Source organism: Mus musculus, chromosome 19 (assembly GCF_000001635.26).
Source record: "Mus musculus strain C57BL/6J chromosome 19, GRCm38.p6 C57BL/6J".
Taxonomy (NCBI): domain Eukaryota; kingdom Metazoa; phylum Chordata; class Mammalia; order Rodentia; family Muridae; genus Mus; species Mus musculus.
The window spans coordinates 3874343-3893228 of NC_000085.6; the positions used below are offsets into that span (position 1 = coordinate 3874343).

General features: G+C 44.7%; 1 protein-coding gene across 18 annotated transcripts in view; it reads left to right on the forward strand.

Annotated features, from left to right (window-relative positions):
• Chka (choline kinase alpha) overlaps window positions 1-18886 on the forward strand; it is a 42785-nt gene that overhangs the window by 22758 nt on the left and 1141 nt on the right. For 3 of the 18 annotated variants that reach the window (NR_073190.1, NM_001271496.1, XM_017318049.2), the window contains 9 exons: window positions 1393-1446; window positions 10130-10243; window positions 11518-11651; window positions 12020-12124; window positions 13047-13105; window positions 14681-14768; window positions 15538-15646; window positions 17765-17871; window positions 18368-18449. Coding sequence is in view for 15 of the 18 variants with exons in the window: in NM_001271496.1 (NP_001258425.1) it covers window positions 1393-1446; window positions 10130-10243; window positions 11518-11651; window positions 12020-12124; window positions 13047-13105; window positions 14681-14768; window positions 15538-15646; window positions 17765-17871; window positions 18368-18449 (852 nt within the window). In the remaining 3 variants the exon portion in view is untranslated. Of the gene's footprint in view, window positions 1-426; window positions 1447-7655; window positions 7779-10129; window positions 10244-11517; window positions 11652-12019; window positions 12125-13046; window positions 13106-14680; window positions 14769-15537; window positions 15647-17764; window positions 17872-18367; window positions 18450-18886 lie in introns of all 18 variants that reach the window. The other 15 variants (XM_006531646.1, XM_030250727.1, XM_030250730.1 and 12 more) reach the window with 12 other exon arrangements.

The window sequence follows — 18886 nt, forward strand, 5'->3', positions numbered from 1 at the left end:
GGCAAGGGCTCTTGGTATAGTTTGGTTTTTGTACCTTTCATTGTAACGGGATTTAACCTATAACATCTAGATTTTCATCAGAGAAATGCAGATTACACAGATGAAAGTAGCACCCATGTATGTTCTTAATGCTCTGTTAGAGATGTACTCACCCGCATGGTATGTTCCTATGTGTAAGCACCAGTGTTAGGAGCCTCTTGCAGATAGCTTTATGAACATGGATGTTTACACTGTCTGCTTTTATAAAGAAGTAAGATAAATGTACGTTTTATACCAAACACATTAAGATATCTGTTGGAATGTTATTGGCATATGATGGTGAGAGCGGTTGCTTTATCACAGGGTGTTTTGAATGCTGCTAGAGTAGCCGGTGTTGCTTAACGTGGCATTTTTTTTTCCTGTCCACACTTTCCACCCTTGGTACAGGTGTTTTTGATAAAGCTGTGGAATGGCAAGGTATGTTTTTTATGGGCTGTTCAAGAATCTGTTAGCTTAAAATTCTTCTATGGAGGTTTCCTTTACAGGACACCTTTTGGGTTTGGCTCAAGTAAACCTGATGTAATTGTAAGACAACAGTTTTGAAGGCAGCTGACTGTACAATTTTGACAAAACTCTTATATTCTGATTTTATTTTTTCCCTTCCCATTATTACTAAGACAGTGTTTCCATTTAAAGCACTTGGGGTGGGGGAGCTTTAAGAAATAGCCCAAGCTCTTAACCCCAGTCGATGATCCAGTCTGTTCTTATTGTTAGAAGCCTGGTTGCCAGTAATTTGCAATTTCATTAAGGAAATTAATGTGGCAGTTATCAGCTAATCCTAGGGCTTTGTTAAATGCACTGTCCTCTGTTTGTAAGAGGAACAGTTGAGATTGAACTTCGACTGGTTGGAGCAAAGGGCTAGTCTGGGCAAGTGGCAGGTGCGTAGAGCTCACCCGCTTTATCACCTGCTTCGTGCTGTCCTTTCTGTCCATGCTGTCTGCTGCCTGCAGCCCTCCACAGGTGTGTTCACATTCCTGTTTTGCAGGTTCGCTTGAGAGAACCACATAGCTAATTCAGGCAGAGCTTTAGAAGGCCCGATTGGAAGAGAGCACTCTCTAGTGACTTTCCTCTAACAGTGAAATTGTGAAAGGTACATGGGGACAGCCATGAGAGGCACAGCTATTTGGTCTCAGCAGTACATCCCTTTCCTTGTAAAAAGATGAAGCATTTGAAGGTTTTGGCACAAGTGCTGGAGACTGCTGGTGCCTTTAGACTATGCTGGTCACCTGGGGGGCCAAGAGCCCTTGTTAAATATCTGAGGTGTTTTGTGAACACCCATTCTGTGGTTGCAAAGTTAGTGTCTGCTCAGAGTGCTCCATCTCACCGGAAGTGTTTGCTTTTTCTCATTCATAGAGGTCCTGTAATAAAGAGGGATCCGAACAAGCTCAGAATGAAAATGAATTTCAAGTAAGTAATCGAAGTCCCTTCTCATTTGCATGAGCTGTAAACTGGTGGTGTTCAGCCCTACCAAACTGTGGTTTGGCAGACCTGGTTTCTGTACTCTATATTTATCTTTTTCAAAAGAAGGGCTCTGGACCAGTTGAAACCAGCTCACTAAGGCTGAGCCGCAAGGGGCTTCCTAACTCCTTAGGGTAGGGAGTCCGAGTTGTCTGTAGTGACAGTTTCTAAGCAGTGTTTGAGATTCTGAGAGATGCAGACTTAGGTAATAATGTCTGATACTCTGCTGTAGAGGCATCTGTCTCTCCTGGCAGTGTCTCGCCATCATTAGGAAGCAGATCATTGCCTGGTCGTCTGACTGGTACTCTTGCCCCTAGGAAGTGGCAGTGCTTGTCCTGGGTTTGGTAGCCAGGTTGGAAAGGCTTCTTCCCAGATTCTGAAATGGAGCCAATGACACCGAGACACATGCATTCGAGGGACCTTGAGACTCCAGATGTGAAATGAGCTGTGGAGTGTGGGCACCTAGTGACGATTCTCCTGTGTCTTTAGACTTACAGGGAAGGGACACTTGTGTGCACAAGATGGTCAATGTCGCATGGCCAGCTGGCCACCCCTGGAAGGTTCTGGACTGTAAGCTGGTGCTTCCCCCTTTCCCTGTCAGGTTGCAGCTGCAGTAGCAGAGCCCCCCTGTCCCAGAAATTTGCTGCTTTGCCTGCTGGCACCCACATTCTTGTTCATTCCTCCCTTGGGTTTCAGCTGCCATGCTCAAAGACAGACAATCAAAGCTGTCCCTCCCCTTCTCAAGACCTGCTCCACAGGGATCTGACTTTTCCTGTGATTTGGGGTTGGCATGTACAAAGTTACAGAGTGTGGGAGAGTTGGTTTCCATTCCTCATTGAATTCCTCAACATCTCACACCCTTGGTGAGATGGTTGAGCAAGTAAAGGTGCTTGTTGCCACCTGTTTTATCCCCAAACCCACATAGTGGAAGGAAAGAACTCAAAATTTATCTTCTACATGTGCATGCACACACATACAAACACGTGCATACATAAATGCCAAAATTATAATTGTCCTCCTCTTCTCACTATTGCTCCAGAGCCCACAGGTCATCCCTTCATGCCCTCTGCAGAGGACATTTTCTATCTAGCTGTTCACAAGTGCTGCTGTCTCCTGCTTCTTCCATCTTGCATCCAAACATTTAACAAGAGAAACCCCAACCTTCATCCTGGTCTGTGGGCTGTCAGCTTCTTGCCTCATTATGCCAAGATTCTGTAACATGTTACATGTAACATGAGTCCCTTCTGACCCCTGTCATTGTTCTGTGGCCAAGATATTCTGTTCTCCACTGAATCTCTCCTGAGCGTTCCCAATTATTCCTTCTGATGACCTCTCCCATAAGTGTGTCCTGGCTGTCTCCAAGAGGTGGTAGGAACCCTCTTTGTCATGTGGGGCTTAAGCAGTTACTTTGATTTCTTGGAGGTCTGTAGTGCAGACATTGTCTGTCCCATGAATATTCTCCACTGGCCATCCTTCTAATGGACCAGCTATGCCTGCAGGCATTCCTCCATACATACAGCCCCAGTGCTTCCTTCTGATGTCAGTCCTGTGCTTACCTGTAACCCTGCCATGCTGAACCTGTTGGACCTCCATGCTTGCCTTTATTGCACTGCACTGCAGAGAATCTCACATTTGCGAGAGAGAGCTGGTGTTCCACCTCAGCAGTGCTTACCGTGGCAGCCTGCTAAGCCTCACGCTCAGGTTTGCCTTGGGTTCTAAGGTCTGCTTCAGGTATCTGTTTTCTCTTCAGGCTTTCCTGTCCCACCCTAGGCATGCAGTGTGAAACTCATTCTTTGGCTGCTCACCCCTTACCTGACATCTTCTACTCCAAACCCTGCTCTTTTGTGCTACCTTCCACTGGCAACCCCTATGGAGGGAATCTTTGCCTTGCATTCAGCATGCCCACTCTTTCTTCTTTGGGTTTAACGTCTCAGCTTATTGTCCCCCATTCCTTCTCCAAGGAGCCAGATGCTCTTGCTAATGTCCTTCCCAACCCAGGTGATCTCTGCTGCCTTTCCTGACAGCATTTCTATTTCTCTTTTATTTTAGTCTTTCCTAAGTCTTCCTTAAGTTTTGTTTGTTTTAAAGCCATGATTCATTCCTGTGATCTCAGTACTTGGGGAGGCTGATGAAGAAAGATTGAGATGGGGCTAGAGAGCTGACTAAGAGGGTTAAGAGCACTGGCTGATCTTCCAAAGGTCCTGAGTTCAATTCCCACCAACTACATGGCTACCCACGACCATCTGAAATAGGATCTAATCATTCATATATATATGTGTGTGTGTGTATATTTTTTTTAAAGGAAAGTTTGCACTGAGTTTGAGGTCAACCTGGGCTGTGTAGTAAAACCTTAACTAAAAAATCCTAACACTTCTCTCACCTCAGTTTGGTTGTGTTGGGGGTTGAATTCAGGACCTCCAAACCACCAGCACTTTAGAGGCAGGAGGACCATGAGATCAAGGCCAAGATCCCCCATTTCAATCAAACAAAAGATGGTAGCATAGGCCCATAGTCTCAGCTACTTGAAAGGCTGAAGCAGGAAACTCACTAGTTTGAATACAGAGAGAGTTTAAAGCCAGCCTGGGCAGTTTAGTCCAATCATGCTTCAAAATAAAGAGTGAAAAGCAGGAGGTTGGAAAGGTGGCTCAGACACTCCATAGATCACTGGCTCCTCTACAGAGAACCTAAGTTTGATTCCCAGCACCCACAGGGCTGCTCATAAACAGCTGTAACTCCATTTCCAGAGCATCTGTCGCACTTTTCTGGCTACCCTGTACAGAAAAATTAAAGGCTTCTAACTTCACTCAATGCAGTATTACACATGCTCCTTTCTGATCCTTGGCATCTTCCATCTAAGTCTTTTTCCCTTTCTGATATCTGCTGAAGATTAGTATATGTAGCTTCTAACTGACACTGGCAATCTGGGATCATCATCCAGGACTCTTACAGCATCTCTACCAGTTTCTTCTTTCTATGTTAACTCTTACAGCATCTCTACCTGTAACTAACTTCTGTATCGCAGTTTCCCCTTCCTCCTGTCCTCCAAGTCTCTCTTTCTCCTAAGAATAAAGAAGACCTATGAATATCAGCCTACACTGGTACATTAAGTTGCAGAAGTTGCTTGTTTCTTTCTTTTAAAATATATTTGAGTACTTCTGCATGTACACTTGCATGCCAAAAGAGGTCATCAAATCCCATTATAGATAGTTGTGAGCCTCTTTGTGGTTACAGGGAATTGAACTATGGACCTTTAAAAGATCAGCCAGTGCCCCTAACTGCTGAGCCAGCTCTCTAGCCCTCCTGTCTCCTGTCTGCTTCTTCTTCTTTTTTTTTTTCGAGACAGGGTTTCTCTGTGTAGCCCTGGCTGACCTGGAACTCACTCTGTAGACCAGGCTGGCCTCAAACTCAGAAATCCACCTGCCTCTGCCTCCCAAGTGCTGGGATTAAGGGCGTGCGCCATCACTGCCCAGCTTGAAGCTCTAGTTTTTATCACTAGCAACTTGTACATTGCCAAATCAGCAGGCATTTTGCTTTCCTCCAGTTGGACCCTCAGTAGCATCTGTAGCTCCTTTTCCTATAAAGGCAGCCATCTTGCCTCCTCTTCTCCCTTGTCTGCTTCCTCCCACTGCCCATATTTGAGTCAGTTGTTTGCAAGTGGTGTGAAAGTTATGTGAAATGTTAGCATTTTTGGTTTGGGGATGGGGGTGGGTGGGTTTAGAAACCAAAGTTGCCTAAACATAGTAGTCTTATCAGGGACTAGGATGTGTATGTTGCACCCAGCTTGTTTTCTAAATGAAATAGAGTAGGAAAAAAAACAGGAAACATTATGTTGTTGTGAGGGTGAGCGTTGATTGATGTGTATACTGTTTGGTTGTGTTTGTTAATGGGTAAATGCTAATTTTAGGAACTTTTTCTTTCCGTTAATATTGTATACATGAATATTGTATATCTATGTATTTATTTGTATTTGTATTTTTTGTATTTATTTTTGTGGGTGATTTGCTTGCAAGTGCCCCATGTGCGTGCCTAGTGCCCTCAGAGGTCAGAAGAGACTATTAAATCTGAAACGAGTTAGATTGTGAGTGATGTGGGTCCTGGGAATCAAACCGATGTCTTATGCAAGAACAAGTGCTGTTAACCTTGGAGTCATCTTCACTCCTTATATAATGTATCTCAATCACATAATCTCACTATATAATGTATCTCAATCCCCTTATTCCTCTTCCACTCCTCCAGACCCCACCTAACATGTGTCCTCTTTAAGAAAAACAACTCCTAGAGTCCAGTCCAGTTAGTACTGCCAGCATGCACATAGATGTGGGCCATCTATTAGAACATGGCAACCAGCCAGGGCCACATACTTAGAAAATTGACTCTCCCTTCCACAGAAACCATTAACTGCCAATAACTGCTAAAACAACCCCTCAGGTAGAAGTGGTACCATGTAACAACCACTGCCCTCCGCTCTGGAATGTTGACTGGCTTGATTTTGTGCAGGTCTTAATGTAGAAAACCATAGGTGCCGTGAGCTCTCAAGTGTAACAGCCAGGCCACGTCATGAAGACAGCTTGTTGGAGTGTTCCTGCTCATCTCCTGGCTAGTACACTCTTTCCACTTCCCCTTCCTTGATATTACCTGGGCCCTCAGGGCTCTTACTGTTGTGATTGCTTCAAGACCATTGCTGTAGAGAGGGAGTTCTCAGAATAAGTCAGTTTCTCTTTTGCTCTGATAGTTTGCTCGGTGTATAAGGTTTCAGTGTATATTGCTTCACGTGTTCCTGTCTGTCCCATAGACTGCTCCTGACTGTCCTGGTTGCCCAATTGAGCAACCACTCTCTTACTTCCTTGACTGCTCCAGACTTCCTCCATCAGAACTCAGCTCATTTGCACCCTGCACTTTTGGGTCTCAGTCAGTTCAGTGTTGTCCGGAAATCACTGCCCTTTCATAACCTGTCTCTCACAACCCACCTTCTGTCCCTTCATGGCCTTGACTCCTTCTGTAGTTCTGTTTAGTCATTTTGTGTTTTGAATGAATGAATGAATGAATGATTAAGTTTTATATCTGAAACTAAAGTAAGGTATTGATTTCTCCAAAAAGGTAGCACTAGCCTGTGACTGGCCCAGTGGATGATATGGAGTTTTGGGCTGGGGGCCACGCCCTGTTTGTTCTGATTACTGTTCTCTTGCTTCACATAGCCACCACAGAGAGCATCAGGGGCTTGAAATTGCTTATATCTCTGTCTGGGCCCCACATGTGTGTGCAGGTTAATGGGCTCTGCAAGAGTCTAGGTAGGATATTAATCCAGGTACCAGTGCCAGTCCTGCCATGCACATAGGCAGGAACTGATAGACTTACAGAACTTTAAAATCTAACATGTGAGGTCAAGTATTGTGTTGCCTGCCTGCAATATGTAACTAGAGAAACTGATGCAGGAGGTGCAGGGAGATTGGAAATTTAAGAGTAGCTTGGACAATAATGCAAAGGCTTTGTCTCAAAAACCAACCAGAAAAGGCTGGCAAGATGGCTCAGCGAGTAAAGTCAACTCACCACTAAGCCCAACCCTCTGAGTTCAATCCCCAGTGCCCCAGATGGGAAGAGAATACCAACTCCTGAAAGTTGTCCTCTGACCCCCATATTGTGGCATGTAGGCAGCCACAAACATGCACATTCTCTTTCTCTTCTCTCGTGTCTCTTCTTCTCTCTCTAATTTTTTTCTTTTTATGTGGATAGTGCTTGCATATTGTGTACAAACCCTGGATTCTATCAGCAAGCATGGTGGTTCACACTTTAATCCCAGCAGGAAGGAAGATCAGAAGTTCAGGGCTAGCTATAACAAGTTCAAGGTCAACAAGTGCTACATAAGACTGCCACAAGGAAAAGAAAAGTACAAAATTTAACATTTCCGACAAAGTTGAACCCTCATGGTCATTGTAATAACTCTGCAGTGTGGGAAGCTGGAAAAGAGATTTTAATCATAACAAAAGTCTGGATTTTTAAACAAAAGAAGCTTAGAAATGATTATACTGAAAGTTAGAATGTGGGTGTGGGGGAGGGGGAGTTCTGCAGATGACATAGAGCTACAGGGAGCCATACCTGGGAGATTGCCTACTCCAGGATCCTCTTGTTCAGTTATGGTCAGGCTCTGCTTGCTTTTGCAGTTTCCACTGTAGGAGGCGCCGAGGAGACTGCTCCCAGCCTACAGGGGAGAGGACTACAGCAGAGGACACCTTGAGGGCCTTCGCTTGAGCTCCCCTGAGAGTCTCTGCAGTATCGGGCTTCAGGTCAGACAGGGCTGCAGTAACTGTCCCTCCTAAACCAATGTGTTACGAGGGTTAGTTGAGCAATAAGAACATTTCATCTGCTGAACCTCTAGGTGTTGTCAAAAAGATACAAGTCCATGCGATACCCAATTCCTTATAGTCTGAACAAATTAATAATATCTATTGTCAAATATACACACTTGCAATACAGATTGAGCCTCACAGGGTATAATTAGACTAATATGGGGATTATACAAGATTACAGTTAGGCTGTAATTGTAGGGATTAGGAACAAGCACTTGTCCACACAGAAGGGGAAGTGACTGACTTATGATTTTGTGTGCTTTGACGGCTTTGTCTTGTCAGCTGTGGCATTCTGCCATTGCATAATGAGCTCGTCTTCAGTTTCTGAATTCAGTTTTTGTCCGTTTGTTTGTTTTTTAAGCCTTCAGAGCTGAGGACCCAACACAGGAACCTCAGCTTCTTAGGCAAATGCTCTAACAATGAGCTAAATTCCCAAACCCCGAGTTTTGTAATGTGGATGCTTTAAGCATGATTACCTGGGATTGTTTTCACCCATAGCATATTTTATAACAAAAGGTGATCAAATCTCTGAGTTTGAGGCCAGCCTGGTCTACAGAGCAAGTTCCAGGGCTACATAAAGAAACCCTGCCTCTTAAAAACAAACAAAAACAAATACAAACAAAAACAAACTAAAGAGCGATCAGAATCACCTGAAAGCTGGGAAGAAGGGGGAAAGTTGTGATTTTAGGAGGGACACGCACGCGCATGTGCACACACACATCCTTGTTGGTGTGGGATTGGGGCCAAGTGAGACACTTGACAGGTCTGGCTCCCTGAGTCTGAGAGAGCCTGTAAGGTAATAGGAGAGAACTGACGCCCAAGAGTTACCCACTGACTTCCACATGGGCTCTGTGGCATAGAACTGCCTGCCTGTAGAAAATAAAGTTGTGAAATTTAAGATGGTGTCTGAGCTAGGACCTAAGACAATAAATGAACAAGGCTCTGTGAGAGAGCCAAAGGCCCTTCCACCCACTACGCTTAACAGATGACAACTCACACGCATACCCTACCTAATTTGCTGTTTTCAGGGTGACAGGAATGAATATAAATTGGGGGGAAAAGGTGGTTTTTGAAGTCATAGTTCTATGAGTTATTAGGATTAAAGCTAGAAGATGGAGGGAGGAGGCTAGAGAGACAGACATTCAGTGGCTAAGTGGCACTTGTTCTTACAGGACCCAGGTTCAGTTCCTAGTGTCCACACAGTAACTTGAACCACCCTGAACTCCACTCCCAAAGAATCCAGTGCCTTCTGACTTCCTCAAGCCCCAGGCACACACACTGCACATATACTTATGCAGGCAAACACTCATACACATAAAATAAATCTAAAGAAGAGCATAATGGCTTTAATTTAACAGAGACAAGATTTGAAATTCAAAACTAGAATCCACAGGCAGGCAGGCAGCCTTTGGAGCATTCAAGCTTACTGGGTATTCAGTGGAGAGGCACTTAAGTCATCCTCGTCAGAATGGATGTTGTTGTCTTTGGTGAGAGGCCAAGGGTGAGACTCAGTTATGTTGTAAAATGAATAGACACAGTAAAATAATGTTGTAAAATGAATAGACACAATAAAAAGCAGTGGCCCTTAATAAGCCAGTTTATAAAGTGACTTGCTTTGGAGAGTACCATTTGACATGAGAAAGGGCTTCTGTTAGTGGATAGCCCAGTAACTGTCTCCCTAAGATACAGTGAGCATAGTAACATAGGATAACCACAGGCACTTAGGACTACACGGTTTGGGGCTGGGGATAGAGTTCCAATTGGTAGAGTTCTTGCATAGGATGTCTGTAATCCCAGAAGAGGCAGGAGAAACCATCTGCTACATAGTTCATGGCCAGCCTGGGCTACCCGAGACTTTCTCAAAACAAATAGCATGAGCAGAACTTTTTTAGTAAGAAACCAATTTTTTAATTAGTCTTAAAGTATTTTCTACAGAGTATTAGTATGTAATGTATTGGGTTAGAGAACTTTTTATTCTTAACATTACTTGGAGGAAAAATTGTGTTTTTGGAACTAGTGACTTAAATTTAATTTTAAACATCATCTATATAGTATAATGCTGTGAGCTAGATCCTGTATAAGCCCTGTGTGTGTGTGTGTGTGTGTGTGTGTGTGTGTGTGTGTGTGTGTGTGTGAGTAAAGGGGGGCTACTGGGTGATGGAGGGAGGGATGAAGGAGAATCATTGCCCATGCCAAAGAAGGCCTAGCAGCCTGGAGGACCCTGCTCCTGAGCTAGCACTTCCTGTCTAGGAAAACACTAATATCGGCTCTGTTGCCATCTGTTTTAGGGGGCTGAGGCGATGGTTCTGGAGAGTGTTATGTTTGCCATTCTTGCAGAGAGGTCACTTGGGCCAAAACTCTTTGGCATCTTTCCCCAAGGCCGACTGGAGCAGTTTATCCCGGTAAGATTATGGAAATCACAACAGGGTGGACTCGCTTCTTGTGTGCAAAATAAGAATATTAAATGTTATTTGAAACACTAAATGTGGGATTTATAAACTGCCTAGCTTTGCTCAGGACACATGTCTCTGGGAGCACATTCCTTTTGATAAGTGTTAAGTATCTGAAGTAGCATTTTTTAAAGCCTCTTGAACTGTCCTCAGAAGTGCACAGTATCTGGTGAGTGGCAGTCAATTCCTTGTGTGTGGTTTGTTGAAAATGCTTTGGAAAGGATTCCAGAATTGAGAACTAAGTTCCATGCATGGATCTTGGGTTTATGTGTGAGACCCCTCCAATTGTTGAGATTTACCCTGGATTAGGTAGGCCATCGCCTTCATTCTGGAAGCAGCTCTTGAGAGAGCTGAATATCATTCCTATTCTATATAACAGGAAACAAGGCACTGAGGAATGTAGTCACATGCCTGCCTCAATATCTTTGAAGTTGAAGCAAGATTTTGAGCAGGATCTCTGACTGGCAGCGCTTCATCCTACCCTGTACCTTCTGCTTTGTATACCTTTAGGGAGACCACACCTTGAGACCTGCAGCTTGTGGGGAGAAGCCAAGAGGATTTTCTAGACCACAGGATTCCTTGAACACCCTGTGGAAGGGCTGTCAGGAATAGCCAGGCCTCAGGCCTCAGACCATATCAGGGGTCAGCACAATGACTACAGACTAGGATTTGACCTCCATGCCCACCTTTCTACCTAGTTGTCACACTGACACCTGTTCCATAGCAACCCACACAGCAGGTGCAGTTGGTGGCCCTATTGAACCTAGGGCCTCCCTGATAGGAAGATGTTCAGCTACCAGTTTTGACAAGTGAGCTGTAGCTGTAGAAATCTATCACATGTCACATGAATGGTGTTTCTTGTTCATTAAAGAAGAAACTTCCTTAGGTTCTTAATGAAATCGACGTGCTCCTCTCTGTACACAGTGCTCCTCTCTATACAAGTACATGGCACTTATTGGGCCATCACCTGTGGAGATGCTGTCTTTCTTTTTTTGGAAGGCAGGATCTCATTATGTAAAACCAGACTGGCCTTGAACTCACAGACCTGCCTGCTGTCGGCTCTTGAGTTCTTGGGATTAAAGGCATGCACCCAAAAAAGAACATTTTGTGTGCTGGGTGAGACTTTAATAACTTATTCTAACTGGTTCCTGGTTCTAAGGTGGTGCGGTCTTAGTACAGTTGTTAGGTTGCTTGCATAAATGGCAGTTCCTGATTCCTGTTTCCAGAGCCGGCGATTGGACACTGAAGAGTTACGTTTACCAGATATTTCTGCAGAAATAGCTGAGAAAATGGCCACATTTCATGGTATGAAAATGCCATTCAATAAGGAACCAAAATGGCTTTTTGGAACAATGGAAAAGTAAGTGTGGAGATTACTTGATCCTCATCACTCTCACCCCGGTGTGCGTCCCTTCATCTGCCAGGGTGCTCAGAGACCCCTTTGGTTCATGGGTGTGCATGCCATTACTTGTGGTGTGTGTCTCATGAATAAGTCTTTTTTGCATGTATCAATTCCTGGACCAAGAATGAAGACTTGTTTGCAAAATTGCTATCAGGTGGGTGGGTGGAAAGCTAGCTTCCCTGAGTACTGAGGGCCACCATCCCCCTCCTCTTTCCTAGAGAAACTGGGCTTCCTTGGCACTGGAACTGGCTAGAGTTGGGTGCTTGAGTGAGGCCTAAGAATATGCCTGCTCAGCTTAGCACTGGTCTTTGTCCTTCCTATGGCAGATACCTGAATCAAGTACTAAGACTCAAATTCAGCAGGGAGGCCAGAGTTCAGCAACTGCACAAGATCCTCTCTTACAACCTGCCTCTTGAGCTCGAGAACCTGAGGTGAGTATAGCCTTCTGTCCCCACCCTGCTATGGTAGCTCCTCATCTACAGAATCCATAAATGTTCTCTCACAAGTAAGTCCTGCTAAACAGGGTGGATTAAAAACCTGCGCGTCTGTCTTTTTCTTTTTTTCTTTTCCTGACACTTGGATGTCCTAGAACTCACTTTGTTGACCATGCTAGCCTCAAACTCTAGAGATCAGACTGCCTCTGTCTCTGTGTGGGGATCAAAGGTATATGTGTGTGACTACAACTGGCTTTTGTGGGTGGGCAGGGTGAATTTGTCTTTGAAAGATGTGATTTTTATTTTCAAATCTGAACTCATGAACTCAATATCCTCTACAAGTAAGTAAGTGAGTGAGCTTAATCATTGAGCCATATCTCCAACCCTGAATGTCCAAGGTCAAGTGAGGTGTTTGTACCTAGAACAGGAGTGATGGGTAGAGGTAGTAGGCCAGGGAGATGGAAGGCTAAACTTAAGCATTGGGAAACACTGAAACTCTTGAGATTGGTTTCTGAGTAGAAACCCCTGTTGTGCCCTCCTGGTGAGGCTAGGTGCAGGCCTGTGCGCTATGCCAGGTGGAAATGGTGCCAAGACCTTTAAGGAACTCCTGCTTTATTAGGATAAAAGCAATTGTCTAGTTCTGGTACATGCTGTGAAGGAAACCGTTCTAGAAGCATCTAGAAGGCTCACGAGGCGGCTGTGTTCCAGGAGACTATGAGCAGAGTGCACAGTAGTCCAATGGGAAAAGCTTGCAGTGCAGCGACCTGAGTGGGTTCTCTGCTGAGACATATAACGACACAATGTTTCCTGGATGTGAATGGGTGTGCTGGGTTGGAATGCAGACTCTGTGCTGGCCACATGAGAGTATGCATTCCCCTTACTGAATTACATGGGTAACAGTGAGGCTTTCTTTTTCCAGGTCATTGCTGCAGTATACTAGATCTCCAGTTGTATTTTGTCATAATGACTGTCAAGAAGGTAAGAATTGCCATTGCATGCTAAAGATGAAGTTTGTATTATATTTAAAAGACCGTTGATGTATATGTGTGAAGCATGGAAGACAACAGCACAGGTGTACTAAGTTCATTGAAATAAGATGCAGCGAGCAAGTGAAGTTTAGCACAAAAACGAGCTAGAACTTTGTACCAAAGAAAACCTTCTGAGTAATAGTTAGAAAAGCAAGTTCTTAAATAAGTAGCTGTTCCGAAAAACCAAAAAAAAAAAAAAAAAACTTAAAACCCTAAATAAAAACCTGAAACCCTAAAAAGAGTCCTGATCCCCTAAAAAACCCTAAAATTCTTTTAAAAAAATTTAGAACTCTAAAAAGACCCAGAACACCTGAAAACCATTAAAAAAATGAATAAGTATTGCTTGCATTTACAATATTAAAAATATATATATTAGAAAAATCTGGAAAAAAATTGTCTTTAAACTAGGAGTTGGGATGCAACCACATGTGTCTGTTTGTATATAACGCCTGTGGTAGATAGTCCTACTTTAGGCTGCAAAGCAGAAGACCCAGATTGTATAGGCTCTTCAGATCCTTTAATCCTTTGCCCAACTCTTTCTGAAGACTCCCTAGTTCCATTTAATGTTTGGTCTCTACCTCTGTTTCCGTTGGCTCCTGGGTGAATCCTTGAGCTCAAGACCTGGAAAAGCAATCAGTGCTCTTAACCCACTGAGCCACCTCTCCGGCCCCTAGATTAGTTTCTTATGAAGATTCCTCATAAATAAGCCATTAATTTGAGCTAAAGTACTTAGCTGATCCTGTCTTGCCCACTAATGGGGTAGAGCAGGGTATAGAAATCTCAGTAACAGCTTTGCCTGTTAGCCACAGCCACACCAGGTCCCCATAGTGATGAAGTGTGCAGCTCATCATCACCAGAGAGGAGTCTGGACCAAGTCACCTGTCTGAGTGATGGCCAAGTGTAGAAAAGATAGGAAGGACAGGTTGCATTCATCTTATACAATTTTGGGTGCCTTCCTCCTGTTCTCGATTTCATTGTCATGGAAGCATCAGGAATATGCTGCCAAATCTAGAAACTACTTCTGTCAGAAACCTTGGGGGAGAGTAGCCAGAACTAGCAAGGTGTGTGGTTCCAGGCCCCCTCACCGCCTGCTGGAGGAAAAGTCAGAGGGCCATTCATTGTCTCTGGTCTTCTTGGGTTGGATAGCATGCAGGGACAATCAGTTGGGCCCCAGTTGGGCAGTTGATGACAGCAACCCAATTCCAAGGCTCTGGGAGATTGACATAAGGAAACCAGATGCACTCTAACACACGCTCTGTGAAGCTTTTGGAAAGTACTGCTCCAGATAGTAGCTGAGGAGGTCTGGCTCTATTCTATAATTTGCAGAGGGCCCGAAGGACAGGGAGTAGGAACTGGAGCCCTCCTGCTTAGAGCTAGGCCGCTACCATGAGAAAACTTGTATTCTGTATGTCCATGATGTCTTCAGGACCAAAGCTGAAATTATTTGGGGTGAAAATCACACTCAGCTGCCCAAGGGTGGAGCCTTGTGTTACAATAAAATGTCTGTCACCCAAATCTCTTGTAGGTAATATCTTATTGTTGGAAGGCCAGGAGAACTCTGAAAGGCGGAAGCTGATGCTTATTGACTTTGAGTACAGCAGTTACAATTACAGGTAATGTGTTATAGTCAAATGCCAGCGTCAGTATCACTTCATTCTTGTCATACAGAGCAAGTCTAGGCTCACACAGCACACTAAGAGAAAAGCCTCCACACTAAAAGGCAGCTGTTTGTCCCTGAGGCGAGTCAGCACAGCCTTCCCATGCAGTTAGAGCAGGCGCTCACAAGCAGTTGAAGCTTGCCACTTCCTCTGGGCTGCCAAGATGGTTCTCCTGACACGAGTACTGATTGCCACAGAAGCACTGTGCTCAGGTGCCCAAGTAGCATTCAGGTAGCACCTTTGGTTCTCCGTCTGCTGTGGTTCTGTTGCTTACCAAATCAGCTGTCTGTGTAATTAACACTACCATACTCCTGTGTTGGGGCAATTTATTACCCCAGGAAGCCCATATAAAAAACATAACCATTTAGTATATTTATAAGCTATATGCCTAGATTGGGGAGATCTACTCTGGAAACCTACCTTGGGGATCAGAGATCCCATTTAAGGCTAATTCAGCCATTCAGCTTTTAATATACTTTGTGTGTGTATGTATGTATTTGTGCGCACTACATGTGTGCCTATGCCTAGTACTGAGGGCCCTTAGAGGCCAGAAGAGACCATCAGGTCCCCTGGAACTGAAATTAGCAGGCAGTTGCAACAGCAGCAGCAAGCGCTTTCTTCACCATGGAGCCGGTCCCCAGCCCTCATTTAGCTTTTCCCTTTCTGCTCAGGGAGCCTGCAGGGCCTGTAGCACGCCTCATTCCTTGCCTGTCCTCTCTTTCAGGGGATTTGACATTGGAAATCATTTCTGTGAATGGATGTATGATTATACCTATGAGAAGTATCCTTTCTTCAGAGCGAACATTCAGAAGTATCCTTCCCGAAAACAACAGGTAGGAGAAGCATTTGTATTTATAAGTTAGCTTTACGTAAGCTGGCTTCACACGGTTAGAATTACATCTTTCTTTCTTATTTATTTATTTAGTTCTGTTTTCCAAGACGAATGTTTTTGGTTTTTCTGTATAGCCTTAGCTCTTCTGGAACTCAATCTGTGGACTAGGCTGGTCTCGAACTCAGATAGCCACTTGCCTCTGATTCCTGAGTGCCAGGACTAAAGGCGTGCTCCACCAACCCTGGCACATGCTTGTTTTTAAAAGATATTCTCTTTACTCATTACAGAAAAAAACAAAAACGCGTCCATGTGGGTCTTTTTCTTGCATGCTAGAATGAGTACTGTGCTGTGCTACTCAGCCGCACTCCGGCCACATGATGGCGCTGCTTAAATTATGGCAAGGTTAGAAAAACCATTTTGTTTATATTTAAAAACACTATTTGAGCTGGGCAGTGGTGGCGCACGCCTTTAATCTTAGCACTTGGGAGGCAGAGGCAGGCCTGGTCTACTGGGTGAGTTCTAGGACAGCCAGGGCTACATAGAGAAAGCCTATTGAAGCCCTGGGTTCAATCCCTAATAATAAATATAGTAATAATTGAGTTGTGTTTTGTTAACATGTGGATGCACACTGGACGTCTGAGTCCGTCTTTTGTTAACTCCCTGAGCTGTGGACACCTGCTTCTGTCAAAGGAAGGTTAGACCTCCTGTGGTTCCTCCAGGATTTGCCAAAAGCTCCATTTCCTAGGCATGTGGGATAGGCTGAGCACCCTGCTTTATTGCGTGAGCCTGTGTGTTGCTGCAGGAGCTTTGCTGTGAATGGTTCCTTTCCAATCCTGATTTCAAGGAGCTGACTGGTTATGTGGAGAACCATTTCTTGTGGGAATTTCTTCCTGGAGTTTTTTCCTCATTTCTCAGCCCATCTCTGAAGCCTGGAAGGAAACCTGACGGGCTTTGGTCCTGAAAGTGGGCAGGGCAGGGAGTGAGCAGGGAAAGTCAACTGAAGTGTCACAGCTGCAGCATGGTGGCTCAGATGATTCCCGTGAGGACAGGTGTGAACAAGCTCCATGTCAGTCACGCAGGCAGCATCCAGCCAGGAGCCCATGAAGAAGCTTCAGGAAGCAGCCTCTATTCCAGGGCTAGCCCTTCCAATGGGACCTTGCTAAGACGTCAGATAGTGTCATCACTCTCTTCTGGTCACCATTTAAGGCTGTTGGGGATGAACTTGAATATGTCCAAAGCCAGGCAGCCAAGCTTCTGTGAGGATCAGGAGGAACAGGGGATGACAGGTCTGCTTGGGGCATTGCGTCTAGGCTTGGTGTAAGAGAAGTTAGACCCATAGAGTGGATGGCACCAGAGTTCAGAGCTGTCGGAATAGCTGGAGGGATTCTCAGCCAGAGGCAGGTGGTGGTGGGAACAGACAGTGCTCAGACTGTAGAACAGTGTGCAGGTTTAAGGCAGCTGCTTTCTAGCTACATCTTTTCTGAGCCATTGAGACGATGGTGGGGTTGGCTCTCTCAGTAGGAGAGAGCTTGACCCACACGTGCAGAGCCCTGGATTTGATCCCCCAAATAAATAAATACATAAGCAAACAGTAAAGGAAAGCTTGTGAGTGTGTCTGTCAAATATTAGCTCTGTGTATGTTGAGTAATGGAGTACTTGTTTTGTTTTCTTTAATCCACTGTAGATACTTTCAAGTGTATAGCCTTCTGGACTTCTTGTTTTGAGTGTTTATGTGTGAGAGTGTTTTGTCTGCGTGAATGTCAGTTCACTCTGTGTATACAATGCCTGTAGAGATCAGAAGAGGGTATTGGCTCCCCTGGGACTAGAGCTTCAGAAGGTTGTAAACCACCTTGTGGAACCAAATCTAGGTCCTTTTAAAGAGTAGCCAGTGGTCCTCTCCAGCCCCCCTTGAGTAGTGTTATTTTGTGATGCTCATGTTGACCCTTTTGTATACCCTACCTAATGAAAGCTAATGGATAAATGCCATGGGCCTTAGGATCAGAAGCCATCTTGGCCTTGCTGTTCTCACTCTGGCCGCACAAAGGCTGTGTATGTGCAGCTACTATTGGCAGTGTTTTTTAACAGTCATCCATCCTAACATAGTTAATTCTTTTTTAAGCTCCATTTTATTTCCAGTTACTTGACTACATTCCAAAATGATTTTGAAAGCCTCAGTAGTGAAGAGCAGTTTGCTACAAAAGAAGACATGTTGCTTGAAGTCAACAGGTAAGCCTTTCCTTGCTGTGTGTTGGCAAGTATAGCCAGTTGTCAGTCAGTGGTGTTTGGTGTGTGCCTTTGCAAAGAGAGGCTGGAAACGTGGTTATGGCTCCACTCATCTGCTATTATTTCAACTTTAGCAGGAGCTCTGGAAAGGTGTGGGTGACTGTGGGCTAGAGAATCCTGCTCAGGGAACAGCTTCCTGCTGAGTGCATGGGTTTTCAGGAGCTACTGTCAGCTGGTGGTTCTTGTAGCAGAGCATGGCCACCCCAATGTCCTGTGTGCCCTGCCAGGCAGCTCGGTATATTCACACCAGTAAATATTCCCGTAGCTGGCCAGAGGTGGAAAGACTCCAGTCCTTTCACATACAGTCCCACAAAAGGGCTAAGACAGCACTTATAGCATAAGAAAGATGTCTGATAGCATGGCTGGGGTTTAAGATGACCTCTTTGATTCCCTGACTGACCTCAAATGGCTTATGTGCTTCTCACGTTTGTGATTGCAGATTTGCTCTTGCCTCTCATTTCCTCTGGGGACTTTGGTCCATTGTACAGGCCAAGATCTCATCCATTGAATTTGGGTACATGGTAAGTTTCAGGGGTAATTCTCCCAACTGCAATGAAGAGCTGTGGTGTGTGAGCTTGATTTGGGCATTTGGTGACCTAGTGGCACCAGGGCAGTGTAGCCTCACTCCAGGGCCATAGGAGCTGTCCTTGACATGAGACTCTTTCTTGGGGCAGGTCCTTCTCATACTAGGATGATTCTCCTTTAGGTGGGAGGTTTGGTAATGATGCCATGAGGCAAAGACAAGAAACATTTGGATATTTAAAGCAGGTTTTCAAGTCAGCACGTTGGCTCAGCAGGTGAAGGCTTCTGCCACCAAGCTTTTGATGAGTAATCTAGTACCCACATGGTGGAAGGAGAACTGTCCCTTGCAAGTTGTCCCTTGACCTCTACACATGCTATGTGGCATGAGTATGCCCTGACAAATGAAATGAAATTTTAAAAATCTGACATGACCGGA